The sequence below is a fragment of the Anarrhichthys ocellatus genome, unplaced genomic scaffold (genome assembly GCF_004355925.1).
Source record: "Anarrhichthys ocellatus isolate YVR2014 unplaced genomic scaffold, GSC_Weel_1.0 scaffold4, whole genome shotgun sequence".
NCBI classification, from domain to species: domain Eukaryota; kingdom Metazoa; phylum Chordata; class Actinopteri; order Perciformes; family Anarhichadidae; genus Anarrhichthys; species Anarrhichthys ocellatus.
The window spans coordinates 1,428,409-1,442,707 of NW_022280034.1; the positions used below are offsets into that span (position 1 = coordinate 1,428,409).

The window sequence follows — 14,299 nt, forward strand, 5'->3', positions numbered from 1 at the left end:
AGTATATATCCGCATCTGTAGTTAAAAACACAGTATATATCCGTATCAGTAGTTAAAAACACAGTATATATCCGTATCAGTAGTTAAAAACACAGTATATATCCGTATTAGTTAAAAACACAGTATATATATCCGTATTTGTAGTTAAAAACAGTATATATCCGCATTAGTAGTTAAAAAGACAGACATGTTGAATCATTTTTCTTCTCGCAGATCAAAACCTGTGACTTTGTTCTCTTGATAATTTATTTGGTACAAATTCTTCCTGCTGATTAAAAGTCTCTTTGACTGGAAAACAAAAAAATATGAAAGAGTGCAACACAAAACTCTGGTTCTTATGTGGCAATTACCATAAATAATAAACCAAAATCATTAGAGGATTATTCTCACAAAGCAAATATTTAAACTGCTAAAACTCAGCTCCGGTATCAAGTGTAGAAACCAGCTCATTTAAAATAAGCTCACTCTGTAACTACAGGTCTGTTTAAATTAAAGTCGACAAACACTTGACTTCTTGCATCCGACAGCTTGAGCCGTGACTCTTATAAATGGTGTAAAAGCAGCATGTTGAGGAAGCAGACACTTTATGCTCTCCCAGGAACTCTCGGAGTGAAACCTGTAAAGTTTCTCGTGAGATTCTTTTGTTGCTATTTGACAAAACATGAAGCAAGAGAGGATCCAGAGTGAGCTTCCTGGTTTATGAACCAGCACGGTTGGTAAGTGTTTCCTCATCCCGGTAGCTTACTAGAAGTGCAAACACGTTATTATTATGGACGAAGTCGTCACACGAACAGCAGCAGCCTGTGAAGGAGTGACACCAGCATCACTGTTGAGTTACAGACCTTTACTGTGATCAAAATATACATCAATCCTCAGTGAAAGCATCGGTGTCACACTATTATTTAAGGTTTAACTCTCTAAACTGCTAAAAAACACAAAAAGTATCTCACGTGTTGTCTTTAAAGTTTAAATCAGAAGACCTGCTGCTTCTTTTGGCCAATCAGAGACAGTTAAAGGTCAAAAAGAGACCAAGTAGTCTGGTGTCAGCTGGCAGATATGTTGCCTACATGCCTCCATTAAAGTCAATAAAAGCATACAAAACTCTAATAGTAGAGTCCTTTTCTATTGTTGCTTGTGAGTCTACTTGTGAACGCCATCACAGATTATTATGGCGTTAGTAAGGACATGATTTAGCACTTCAAACAAAGAGGGATTTCTTTCCACTTCAGATTGTTTTATTTGAATATCTAGTGAGAGTATTTCCCCAGAAAACTTACTAACACATATATATATGTATATGTATATATACACATATATATATCTCAATTTCATATCCTTTAAATCATCTTGTGACCTCTGAGATTAATCTTGGGACCCTGTAAGTGGTCCCAAAACCCATGCTGGGAAACCTGAAGCACCAATATATTCTCTCGTACGGCATGCAGTCTCTGAAACACTTGTTTTTATATTAATGATGCTGTTTCTAACCGTCATCACCAAAGGGACGGATTCACATGTTCAATTTCACACTTGGATGCTCAATGTGTGGACGGTGATGTTTGTCGAGGAGAATGAGGAGAAGCTAAAATATAAAAAGGTGTCTGGGTGGAGCAGCAGGAAACAAACCATTTTAACACTAGCACTAAATACCAGCTCAGTGGAGAATCTACCCGCGTGTTGCATCATCAGAAGGAAACACCCGACAGTGTCTTCACATAATCTGAAGAATTCAATTTCACACAATAAGCCCTCTGCAATCTGAACAATGGCATCTGAATCATTGGTTGACTAATTGTTGATGCACCACTGAGGCCTCCTGTAGGCCATGATGTTCTGACTCGGTTCTCCTCACCTTGAGTGTTCTGGAAGTAGTGGCGCCACAGCGGCCTGATTTTGTCCTGACCGCCCACGTCCCACACCGTGAAGCTGATGTTCTTGTATTCTACAGTTTCAACGTTAAAACCTGGACAGAGGGAAGACAAACATGGATGAGTCAGTAAAATGGTAAATAACTTTTGTACGATTGAATGCTGGTGTTCGACATGCCAGGCAATAAAGCACTCAATATCCAAACCCACCAGGTAACCACTTTTATTAATATGAATTAAAATAAAGATCATTTAGACCTCTAGTTCAGAGTAAAGATAAACAACAGGGCTGGGTATCAGTAATCATGTTTCAATGGGTATATAAACTATCAAGTCCAATGACTCGTCAGATTCTTAATCTTGTGTAACTTTTTATCACATAGTTCCTGATTTATGTAATATTCTAAATCTCTACATTTTTTCAAAGTACGGTCTAGCAAATAGGGAAGTGTTGGTATCAGTTCGAACCAATAGTACGGTAATACAAATATTATAGTACCCAGCCCTATACACAACCAGGTGACAACTCATCAAAAAGACAACACTAAAGAGAGCAAACTGTATTAATAAGAATAAAAGATATGCGTACCAATGGTGGGAATGGTGGTGACTATCTCTCCGAGCTTCAGTTTATATAGGATGGTTGTTTTTCCAGCAGCATCGAGCCCGACCATAAGAATCCTCATCTCCTTTTTGCCAAACAGGCCTTTGAATAAGCTGGTAAATATATTCCCCATGGTGACGAAGCTAGAGCAAAGGAGACAAGGAAACAAGGTTAGGAGAGAAACGTCTGTAGTGTTTCAGGGTAGATGAGGTCAAGAGGAAAGGAGGAAACAAAACTGGACCACCAAGACCAGTCATTGAGACTGGTATAGTGCGTGTGTGTGTATGTAGAGTTGTTGACAGCAGTGGAATATAACTAACTACACTCCTCAAGTACTATACTTGTATGTAATTTAAGGTATTTGTAATTTACTTGAGTATTTCCATTTCGTGCAACTTCATACTTCTACTCCACTACATTTAGGAGGGAAACATTGTACTTTAAAATGAACTACCCCGTTCTACATAATGACTACTTTTACTTTTCTTACTTGAGGTATATTTCCACGCTGATACTTTAACACTTTTACATACAATATTGAATGCAGGGCTTTTAACCTTAAACTGTAGTATTGTTGTTTACGCAAGTAAAATATCTGAATACTTCTTACACGACTGCAGGTTGATGACAGCCGTGTATTTGGTCGATTAAAGGACTATTTTCATTGAACCAAAAAAAAGTGGAACAATGAAAACAACATAGTAGGAACACAAGTGAGATGTTTACTGAAGATAATGGTTAAACCTTTACGGTTAAGAAAGATAGGTAGATGGATGATGGATAGGTAGATAGACGGATTGATAGAGAGATACTTTATTAATCCCGCAAGGGTAAATTTGTTCGCTACAGCAGCATTTATGATACAGGTAAGCAATCAAAGTAACAGCCATTATTATTTTGGTTAAATCTTTGCACTACTGTTTAGATAGTTGATTTAATATGATTCTATTTCATTGACTATATTGAGCATTTTTATATTTAATATGTTTCACTCCGTTACTTTGATGGCTTATCTGTATCATAATGCTGCCGTAGTGAACTCATTCAACCAAACTAACAGCTATGAATGGACTAATAAAAGGATTATCTTATACAGCTCCAGTCAGATCAAACAGTCAACAACATGAACCGTTAGATAACGATTCCCGGGGTAACTAGCCGTTCCCTATATTAAATTCACAGCGTCACTTATAATAACGTCGCAAAAATTCACACGAGACTCTTGACTATTTAACAATAAATCACGTGTCCTGGAGCTGCTGCATTGTTAACCCGGATAAACTGGACGGCTAGCTGATCACCAGATAAGAAAAGGCCGGTTTCCAGTAAAGTTAGGGGCGCTAGCTAGCTCGTCTAGTAACGGCTCACACATACAGTAACGTTAGGGGCGCTAGCTAGCTCGTCTAGTAACGGCTCACACATACAGTAACGTTAGGGGCGCTAGCTAGCTAAAAACATCTCGACCTTAGCAAAAAAAGGCCGACAATGCAGCTACGTTCATTTTAGACCTCGCGGGTGTACGTGTTGGGGAATTGTTGATTATATTACACGTGTTAAATAGCCGACGACAGGTAGCGTAAAGTGCGTTACTACTAAAAACTCGAAGCAGATTACCGCAAAGCTTCACTAAGGGCGGATGCTTTCGGCTTGTTAGCTTACGGATAGCTTGTTAGCTTACGGATAGCTTGTTAGCTTACGGATAGCTTGCAAGCTAGCGGCAGCGACACAATTTTAGCGGACGTTAAAATGGTCGAAAGAGCACCGTCGTTTCAAAACACATGGTGACACATTTAACGTCGACATGTTTCGAAAAATAAAATTGAAACAGACAGTTGACACCTCTTTTGATTCCGTTGGTTTAATGTAACAGGAACTGCTTTTAGAGAGCTGTGCTAACGTTAGCTTGTCTCGTTAGCTAAATGCCGCGTCACAGTAACGATAAACCACCGTGACGTCAGGTTTGAACGCCACCGCGAGCGAGCCGTTGGCACACAAGCAAGTCACTCCGTGCGATATGACATTTTTTAGACCAAAAAACAGCGCGTTTGTGCGGGTTATTACCTTTTAGAAAGACAGCTTCTCGATCTTTCCGTTATCTTTTCACTGTCACTCCAAAATGGCGTCTTGCGCAACCCAGGGAGACACCGGCGTACGGGTGCCGCTTCCCACTATCAAACCTGCTCCAATCACAGTTTCCCACTATCAAACCTGCTCCAATCACAGTGCAGGTGGTGTATCTTAAAACCCGCCCTCTGTTGTCCCGCTGTCCAATCACAGCGTCGGGTGATCAATGGCGTGCTCATTGCACAAAATGTCGAGGAAGTGAACCGACACTCGAATATACTCAAGTTTCAGACACAACATCCACGATTTAAGAGCTGTCAATGATACTTTGAGTCCGTTTTCTTGTATGTGATCATAACTGCAACTTGAGAACATGTTACATCACCAAATACACCATAGGGCCCTGTGGTGTATTGGTGTATTGTATTTAGGTTAGAAACAATCCAGGTCAAAGGTATGTGGACGGGTGAGGCTGGGCCCCATAGATTAATAACACAATAGACTATATGTGCCTCCAACTGTGTGGCAACAGCTCATCTCTTATCCTGTTTTAACATGTGTTCATGCACACTGACATACAGCTCTGTTAAGAAAATGGTCTGCCCAGTTTATTTTTCCCAGTTTGATGTGGAAGAACTTGACCGGCCTGATCTCAACCCCATCAGTGGTGGGAGGTAACCAAGTATACTTACCTCTCAGAGGGAAATATTGTACTTTTTACTACATTTGTCTGAGAGCTTTAGTTTCTTCTAGATGACAGTTTTTAATCTCTTTCCTGTTCAGGTAAAACCTTGTGATATTGGGCTGTATAGTAAAAATTAACTTGACTTCAAACTTTTAATGCACAACTAAAATAAGTCCTTTCTTCTTGTTCAGTCATCCATTATGCTCTGTGTTGACATACTGCAATAGCTGAGCTACAGGACACCTGCTGAAAGTTAACAAAGACGCCTTTAGACTAAGGTGGCCTCGAGTCGCTGTGGACCATGAGATCGGGATTCTTTGTGTTTTTTAGTTTCAGGTCAGAAGGATTCTAACCCTCACATAAATAATCACGATTGAGAGTTGGAGAAATGGTGACGTTGAGGCCATAAAGAGAAGTAAGAGTAAAACTGTGCAGCCAGGCTTGGTGAAAGAAGGTGGGCCCTGTTTAAATATTAACTGTAGGAGCTGCTTGACCTCCACATTCCTCAGACAGCATTTAAAAGTGAGAAAAACAAAACAGATCTTTAGAAATACTACGTGTATGTGTCCAAATCCAGCAAAAAACATTTTGACCAGACACCAAAAATCAAGTCTTAATTTAAAAACGACATTTTTCATATTTTAAGCATTTTATTAAGAGTATTTTCTGCAAATATTATTTCCCATATTGGTGTAAATGTTGTTGCAAAGCTTTCCCCACACAGCTAGGACTAAAACCCTGGCGGGTAAATACAGATTTATTTACATATTCAGGCCAAAGGTAGTAGAATTTAAATATATTGAGTATAACAAAGTTGAATATAAACACCCTTCAGTGTCCTAAAATAGAAAAAACATATTCCAGACATGACCTCAGTCCTCTCTGGTGGCTGAGACACTAATAATTCATGCAAAATGCCCCAAAAACCACCAGTTGTGCCTCCATATTGTGACTTCAGATGAAATATCTTAAAAGCAGGAGTCTGAGTCATGTGATGCAGTCACATGAACTTTCTTTGTGCTGGTTTCTTTATTAGCGTTGTAAACGTTTCTGTAGGTCTGAATGTTTCAGGACACGATGAAGGAATGAAGGAGGTCAGCGACTGAAAAACAAGCCTCAGAGCTCATTTGTTTTATTAAGATATAAAATGTCAGTAACGTTCATGTATTAAAGTCTCGTGTATCATTACAGTTATTCATTTTTTTATTATTCATTGTTCTAAACGGCATTTAAAAAGGGCACCAAGAAACATGACACACTTCTCCAGATTACAGAGGAAACAAAGAAGTAACAGACAGGATAAGATACAAATATAGAAAGAAAATCACGTTTACAAATAGAAAATCAGCTTTAAAACCACATCTCAAAATGATTTATATAAATAATAATAATAATATATATATATATTTATATATATATACATACATATATATACATACATACATACATACACACAAACTGTCCCAGGGAGGAGAGGGAGGAGAGTCGAGATGGAAGCTAAGCTAACACAGCTAGGACCTGAGGCTACTCCACTACCCAGCATGCATCTGGCTGTCTGAAAGCAGCGGGAGGTCGGTGTCTGTTGAGCCCACATCTTCACAGAGACCTGGATCCATCGAGGTCCAGGATGAAGCTGCAGGACTCTGGTGGACCAGAGGAGCTGGACTCTGTGTTCACATCATGACGCTTGGTGCTCAAACAGTCACAGTTGACGGACAATGTTGAGTTTTTAGTGTGAAGATGTCGGCCATATTATCTGCTCAGAGAACGGTTTTGTTGCTGCTATTTATATTATTTAATATATTTATACTACCAGTCATATCAGCAGCACATCTACACATTTTTAAGTCCATGTGTCTTCAGATCAATTAATGACAAAATTAGTGCAAAAATCATTTAAAAAAATTGTCCGTCTCATTCTCGAAGTTCCAGCTTTCCGTCGGTGACTCTCCACCTCCAGCGCTGACATCTGTCCGGAGCGGGAACGCAGCGCAGCCACAGACACGGCTCTCTGATCTCTTGCTCAAAGGACACTGTCTTCCTGTCCAGCGTCTCCAGCGTGAAGGCTTTCCCCGGGATCTGCCGATGACAGACGAGATTTTGGGAATCAACTCTCACCACTGACTGAAATGTGTGTCTTAGTATTGAAAAGGGTCAGATTCATAATTTTGTTTATTTATTGTTTGATCAGACGGTTGCAGATTTAAATCCAAACGTTGCCAGTTTTAGATCACTTTGGCTTCTTCCTAGTTTTGTAGAAATACTTTGTATTATTGATGCTGTTTCTAACCGTCATCACCAAGGGACGGATTCACACGTTCAATTTCACACTTGGATGCTCAATGTGTGGACGGGGATGTTTGCTGCAGCTGGATGTTTGTCTGGTGCGTTCCAGGAAAACGAGGAGAAGCTAAAGCAAAAAGGTGTCTGGGTGGAGCTGCTCAATCAGCTGAAATCACATCAGATTTCTGCAGGAAACAAATCATTTTAACACTAGAACTAAATACCAGTTCAGTTGAGGGTTGCACCATTAGAAGGAAACAAACCCAGCTGGATACCTGGAGACTATCATTCAAACAATCAATGTCTCTTACCTGATCGCTGACTCCTATCGCAACATGTCCCACTTTGACCTGCCGACGTTCCCGGATCCTCAGGCACTCTCCCTGGACGTTCTCAATCCAGATGTCAACACCTGGAACGTCAGAGCAGTGAATAACAATAAAAAGACAACAACCCAGAGGTCGACCGGCGTGTAACTGAGTGGTACGGTCCTGATGTCTCACCCTCGAAGCAGTACGAGGACGACTGATTGGCCGAGGCCAACCACTCCAAGTGTCCGTCTGCCTGACTGTTGCAGGAGGAGAAGACTCCAGAGCTCAGATCATCAGACGAGTGATCGGACTCCTTCAAACAGAGAGAACGTTTAGTTTTTTTTTAGGATTTTGTTGTTTCCACACCGGCATCGATAAACACACACACACCTTCTCTGAGGCATCCAGCTGTGACGTGTCCGAGCAGCTGAAGCAGGACGGAGGGTCATCTCGGGGTTCAGGGGACGGGGTCTGGATTGTGGTGCCGATAGCTACCTCTAGTGAGAGACAACACATCAGCTGTTTAGTACCAAGCAACATGCTGTCCATCCTATTAAAGGACAACGCCGGTGTTTTGACAGGTTTCAGTGCATTTACTACAAACCAGGTGTACTTTCAAATCAATCCATACTACAATGAATGTGTTATAGACGTATCGGCTTGTTTATTTCATTGACATATTAGAGTCAAAGGTTTTTACAGAGGGAAATTTAGATATCTTTGTATCACTCCATAGATCAGAAAAAGCTCTAAAATGTTTTATAAATCTGACTATGAGTGAACAAACCCCTCTGTGTTAACCTTCAGAACATAGAGAGGAATTTTATGGTTTTGTTAGCAGCGGCTAGCAGCAGAGATGAGCTACAGGTGACAGATGTCTGCCACTTGTTTCTAACTCCACACTCTACTCCAGATTTTCTTTTTTTCATTTTAAAACTTGTAGTCTTCAGCCACAAACAACAACTTCCCCTTTAATACTGAGTCTCTGTTCCTCATGCAACACAGGAACAAGCTCTGTATTCACTGTGAAACTCAGTATCCTAATAAAATGTGGTTGCATCAGATGACGTGAGGAGATTCTGGAAGAGTTTGTCTGACTCACCGTCTCGGAGGTATTCCAGCTCCGGCTCTGATCCCCATGAATTGTCGTTTGTCTGTTGGCCTTTTTGCAGCAGAGGGAAAATGCCTCGGAGAGCTCGGAGATACTCTGTGGACACGGAGGAGTCCCACTCTTCTTCTTCCTCCTCCTCTTCATCTACTTCCTCCTCCCAATCCCCCTCGTAGTCCCTGTCACCTTTCAGCCACTTTTCCTGAACTTGTTCCTCCTCCGCCATGTAAATATCCACCTCTGAATCAGAATCGGTGTCCCAGTCTTTTCCGTTGGCAGAGTAATCATCCTGCAGCGATTTTGGCCGGGACTCCCATTCCCTGGTTGAGGAGTCTGTCTCCACCTCAGAGTCTTGGTCTGAGTCGCCATCTCTCCAGTCCTCGTCCACTGCTGTAGTCCTCCAGGGACTCACCCAGTACATCGTGGCTGATGGTTTAGTTGGGTTGATCCCAGGTGACAAAGAGCAGGGGGTGTCCTCACTCAGGCTCTGGTCACTCTGCAGCTTCTCACAGGCACTTTTGACGGACCAGGGACTCAGACCTCCAACTGTGGAGCAAATTTATAGACCTCAGTGATTTAGATAATGTCACAACAGCAGTAAGGTAGTTGAGAATGAGAATTGTTTTGGTTGTCGCACTATTTTCATACCTAAAAAACAGATAATTCTGAGATTATCACGTCTCAAAAAAAGGGTTTTGGAGTGCCTCAGGGCTCAATCCTGGGTCCCATTTTACTTTCCCTATACCATGTTATTTGCTGCCATGGTTATTTGCTGCCATTTGCTGTTGAGAACATCCAGCTGTACCTTCCATACCAACCCACAGACCTTGGTATGCTTCACTTAAATGTGTGGCTGATGTCAAATCTGAATGGCAAACAATTTTCTTCAATGAAATCCGGATAAGAGAGACACTCTAACTGTGGGTCCTCAGTGTATTTCTGTACTCAGCTTGTCTTGTTTCTATCAATTAAGGAATATTGCAAAGGCTCCACCTACCTGTAAACTCCTGTTCATGCGTTTATTTTGGCGCGTCTTAATTAGTGCAAATCAGAAAAGAGTTGGGATCACACTACATCTATTTTAACCTCTTTACATGTCTGCGGTTTGTTTTAGAATATAGATTTAAAATTTGTACTGCTAACTTTTACAGGTTTGCATGACCAGACACCTTGATATTCCATATAACCATGAATATTGTTGTTATTATTCTGCTGTGGTTTTCTGTTCTGGTTGTTAAGTCATTTGCAATTTTTTGTTTCCTATGTGAAGCATTTTATAATATTGTTCCAGTATTGCTTGATATTGGTTCCTCCACTAAGAGGTTTATGTTTTTATTTCATTAGGATTACGGAAAAACTACGAGCACGATTTTCATTGGTCAAGGATAAAGGTAAAAAAAGGAATAAATAAATGACATTATAAGATGATTCTTGAACATGTAACACATCGACCTGCTCTGAGGGCCTTGGTGGTTTTCCTCCGGAGCTCCTTTGCCGATGCTCGTCTCTCAGGGTCTTTCTGGAGTCCGGCCCTGAACACTTTGGCCGTGAAGTTGTTGCAGTTGGACGGCACCTCCCACAGAGGAGGAGGCTCGTTGACAATCTGACAAACACAGATGGACATAAAAAACGTGAGAAACCCTCAGTGCAGTTTGAGGGGTGGAAACACCTCACTTTCCACTGAAAAGTGAATAAGACTCACCTGGAGACACAGAGGATGGGAGTAGTAGCGTATCCATGGGTGGCATCCGTTGAGCGTGTGCAGGAGCATACAGCAGCTGCTCCACACGTCCGCCTTGGCACACAGTCGATCCCCTCGAGCCACCTCGGGGGCCATGTGGGTCTCTGTGCCGGGGAAGGCGGCTCCTACATCGACAAACAGGGAATTCATCTTAATCTCTCTGGTTTTTTAACTCTTAATTACCTTGTCTTGGTGATAATGCTCCTATTGTTTGTATACATGTTGACATGGCTTACACATTTCTGAGGCTGTAGGAGCGTTGCACCGCCATGTTTCTACAGTAGCCCAGAAGGGACAAACCAAACACTGACTCTAGAGAGAGACTTTTCATGTTTTTAGGTCAGCTGAAGGCCACCGTAGTTCTCCAACACGCTTAGAGAGGGAGGACTGAGCAGAGGGTTCGCTAGATGCCACTAAATCCTACATTTAAAGTCTAGCAATGTGATCAAAACATATCAATATCTAATGTAAAGTTTGCCACAGTGTATTGCCGACTTGTCAGACTTCACTCACCCCTGAATGCGTTGGTGCTCCATCCGTTGTCATCTAAAGTCTCTGAGAGACCAAAGTCACAGAGGAACGTGTCTCTGCAGTCTGCAGACAGCAGCACGTTGTCAACTGGAATGAAATCAACACATAGGATTTAGTGGGACAGCTCATTTTCATCATGAAAGAGTTGAGTGAGAAATCAGGAGGCTGTCAGAGCGACGGGTTCACGGGGGGGTCAGAGCGTCTGGAGGTAAAGGAGCTTCGTCTTCCTTCATGGAGATCTGATTTGATGAGATGGGTTAATTTGATGTTTGTTGGCTGAGTGAGCCCCTTCCTCTTTAATCCTCTCAGCGGGGGATTACTGAGGGTTTAGGGGGTGAGGTGTCAGTTCAGGATTAGGTATCGACACTGGGGACGAGATCTGACAGCAGAACCAGCAGCTCTACTGAGCTCTCTCCTTCTACCACTGCTGATAACATCAAATCTACGACTGTGAGGCCTCACAACACACTAAGCAAGCTGAATCCAAACGTACGTATAGCAACAATAAAGAAGTTCCTTCAGAAGACTGCATGTACACAGAAACCAGGAATAGCAACATTTTGGGGTCTGTAAAAATAAAAGACAATTATTTTTAACTTGCAATTGTCACTAAAATGTCTTTTGAAAGATTACTAATGCCTTATAGTTTTCATCATTCAAACTGCAAAACATCTATTCACAGATCAAATGGAATGTGTGGACCCCCTTTAGACACATTTAAACTAGTGTCTTTTGTGAGAACCTGGATTAAAGACCCCTCGATTAACTTAAAGTATTAAGTAACATAAAATAAAAATACTCAAATACAAGTTCCTCAGAAAATGCCCTGTGTAAATGGGATCTGTTGCTCAAAACAAGTAAAAATGTATAGCCAAACTATCAAGAACACACCTTTGACGTCCAGGTGAAGGACCTTTCTGTGGTGCAGGTGCTCTAGTGCCCCCAGTGACTGGTGGAGGTAGTGCAGGGCCAAATCCTCAGGGAGGGAGTTCATCTCTTTTAGAAGCTGGGCCAAACATGCTGAAGAAGTGTTGGACACATCTTTACATTTTAACACTGTGGGCGATTATACTGTCCACAACATAGTATTATATAACATATATAGTATTTGTGTTATTTATTGTCAGGACTGAAGAAAGTTTACCTGGCTTCAGGTTCATGAAGAGCACAATGTTGAGGCCCTCCCTCACGGCCCCAAAGAGCTCCACAACACGGGGAGAGTTGAGAGCGCTCCACGTGCTCACCTCCTCGCTGCTGAAGTGACTCACTGGTATCTGAGATCAGCGGACAACAATGTGCTTCGGTCACTTTTTAATTCAATCACCGTTTTGGCGTTGAGGAGCAAGAGACTTTAGGGTGGTGCACATCTGGATCTTTTTGTTTTGTTTAAAATGACTCACTGTTTCTTGGCTTACCCTCTTGGCAGCACATTTGAATCCAGTCCTTTTGTCCCGGACACAGAAGACGTCGCCGTACGAGCCGTTCTGTATGTGATGAAGGACGCAGTACTCCTCTCCCTCCCTGTACTGACAGCTGCTGGGCTGAAGTTGCTGAAGGATACAAAAAAAAAAGCACACAATGAAAAGTGTAAATGACAGAAGGGCAAAACAACACACAATCAGGAAGCATTTGGCCCACAAGCAGTGAAACAGTGCAGTTCTTAAGTACAATGTTGAGGTACTTTAAAGCCGCTTTAATCAAAAATGGATACAAACATTTGAATCGAATCACTGTTTGTAATGTGAAAGAGGTTGTTCATGGAGACAAATCCATAGACTCAGTTTCACTCACAACTATGAAGCCTTTTAGCATATTTAAGAGCTTTCTTTTGGTTTCTACGGCCCTAAATATTAACTTTTTATTGTCTTGCTCAGCAGCAAACAGACTCAGTTAGAGACTAGCTCGTGAACACATCTCGGTCTCTGCTTCTTCAACCTTTAATGTGTCTCTTGTGAGTTACCAAAGACATTTATCAAAGTGTCATTGCTGAACCCCTTTCAAAATAAAACTTTTTCCACCGCTGTTGTGATGTCTCTGATTGTGGCCTCGTTAAAGTGCATGGTTGAAACTTTTACAGTGTTGGGTGTTGGTAGATTATATTGGGGTTAAGGCATATGTAGGCATAGTAATATCAGACAGTGCTAATAAAGTGGATGTAAAGGTCTCACATGATGAAATATGAGTCCTTCATTGACAGGTGTGCTGCTCTCCCAGTCGTTCAGAGTCTGTTTGTTCAAATCTCTAAAGAAAGGTGAAACAAAGAGCTTTGGCAGCTGCGTCACTCTGCCTCTCAGGCCGCCCAAAACCGTGTCAATATCACTCATGTCATCCACACCAAAGGCACGCTGGGATGCATTCACAGTGCTGGGGGTGGAGTTGGATTCTGAAACTCCCAGCAGGCTTCGAACACACCCTGTAGAGTCTGAATCCCACTCTGCATGAGAGGAAGAGGTAAAACCAGACACCTGCATCAGGTCAAAGGCTAAATTTGACATTCTGTCTTCAACTCCCAAACTACCAGGCGCTTGTGTGCCGTCCTCTGCGGCGCAGGACGAGTCTGACTCGCTTTCGTGAGTGTAAACAGACTCAGAGTCCCGATCCAGGCTGCAATCGGAGTCTGAGCCTCCTTTGTCGTTTGTATCCACTGATCTGTAACAGTCCTCTGATGGTGACACATCCTCTACTCCTCTCACACACACATCTGCACCGCCTTTGTGTACGCAGGAGTCTCCATGGCTGCAGTCAGTAAACTGAGGAGGAGGCGGTATGATCTCGGCCGAGGATGTTGTCGTCTCTTTGCTCGCCGACTTCAGCCAATCAATCTCCTGCACCCACAGACCCTGGATGATTGGAGGTTGCTCCCCGTCCCCCTGGCTCTGTCTTCTGGTTTTCCTTCGTTGTTTCCTCTGGAGGTGATGGAGCGGGAGGTTGGCCGCCACATCAGAGTCCTCGTCCTCCATGTCACTCAGGAGGGCAGTTTCCACGCCGAGAGACCTGCAATTTAGACGATATACGACAGGTTCAGGGTACTAACCTAGCGGAAAAGTGAAGTTAATGCGGAAGTGTCTTAAAGCTGCATTCTCTCTAGTGTCCACCAGGGGGCG

General features: G+C 42.2%; 2 protein-coding genes across 2 annotated transcripts; both read right to left on the reverse strand.

The window, feature by feature from the left end:
• Positions 1 to 6: 6 nt before the first annotated feature.
• Positions 7 to 4,628, reverse strand: LOC116381401 (ADP-ribosylation factor 1-like 2). Its single transcript, XM_031843533.1, has 3 exons — positions 4,534 to 4,628; positions 2,458 to 2,615; positions 7 to 1,963 (listed from the first exon to the last, which is right to left on the reverse strand). The coding sequence occupies exons 2-3, from the start codon at positions 2,603 to 2,605 to the stop codon at positions 1,686 to 1,688; spliced, it is 426 nt and encodes a 141-aa protein (XP_031699393.1). The 5' UTR covers positions 2,606 to 2,615; positions 4,534 to 4,628; the 3' UTR covers positions 7 to 1,685.
• Positions 4,629 to 7,094: 2,466 nt separating this feature from the next.
• On the reverse strand, positions 7,095 to 14,155 carry map3k14b (mitogen-activated protein kinase kinase kinase 14b). Its single transcript, XM_031842918.1, has 12 exons — positions 13,364 to 14,155; positions 12,611 to 12,745; positions 12,340 to 12,469; positions 12,087 to 12,215; positions 11,178 to 11,282; positions 10,626 to 10,786; positions 10,376 to 10,526; positions 8,918 to 9,469; positions 8,206 to 8,312; positions 8,008 to 8,128; positions 7,816 to 7,916; positions 7,095 to 7,300 (listed from the first exon to the last, which is right to left on the reverse strand). Exons 1-12 carry the CDS (start codon positions 14,153 to 14,155, stop codon positions 7,136 to 7,138), a joined length of 2,649 nt encoding a protein of 882 aa, XP_031698778.1. The 3' UTR covers positions 7,095 to 7,135.
• Positions 14,156 to 14,299: the final 144 nt, after the last annotated feature.

Excerpts from the sequence above, each read along its gene's own strand:
- map3k14b (XM_031842918.1), bottom strand. The coding sequence starts at position 14,155 with ATGGAGGACGAGGACTCTGATGTGGCGGCCAACCTCCCGCTCCATCAC. Across the intron at positions 12,470-12,610 it reads TCAAATGTGCTGCCAAGAGG|ATACCAGTGAGTCACTTCAG; the intron begins GTAAGCCAAGAA and ends CGCTGATCTCAG. Across the intron at positions 10,787-11,177 it reads GAGCACCAACGCATTCAGGG|CCGCCTTCCCCGGCACAGAG; the intron begins GTGAGTGAAGTC and ends TCGATGTAGGAG.
- LOC116381401 (XM_031843533.1), bottom strand. The coding sequence starts at position 2,605 with ATGGGGAATATATTTACCAGCTTATTCAAAGGCCTGTTTGGCAAAAAG. Across the intron at positions 1,964-2,457 it reads CACCACCATTCCCACCATTG|GTTTTAACGTTGAAACTGTA; the intron begins GTACGCATATCT and ends CCCTCTGTCCAG.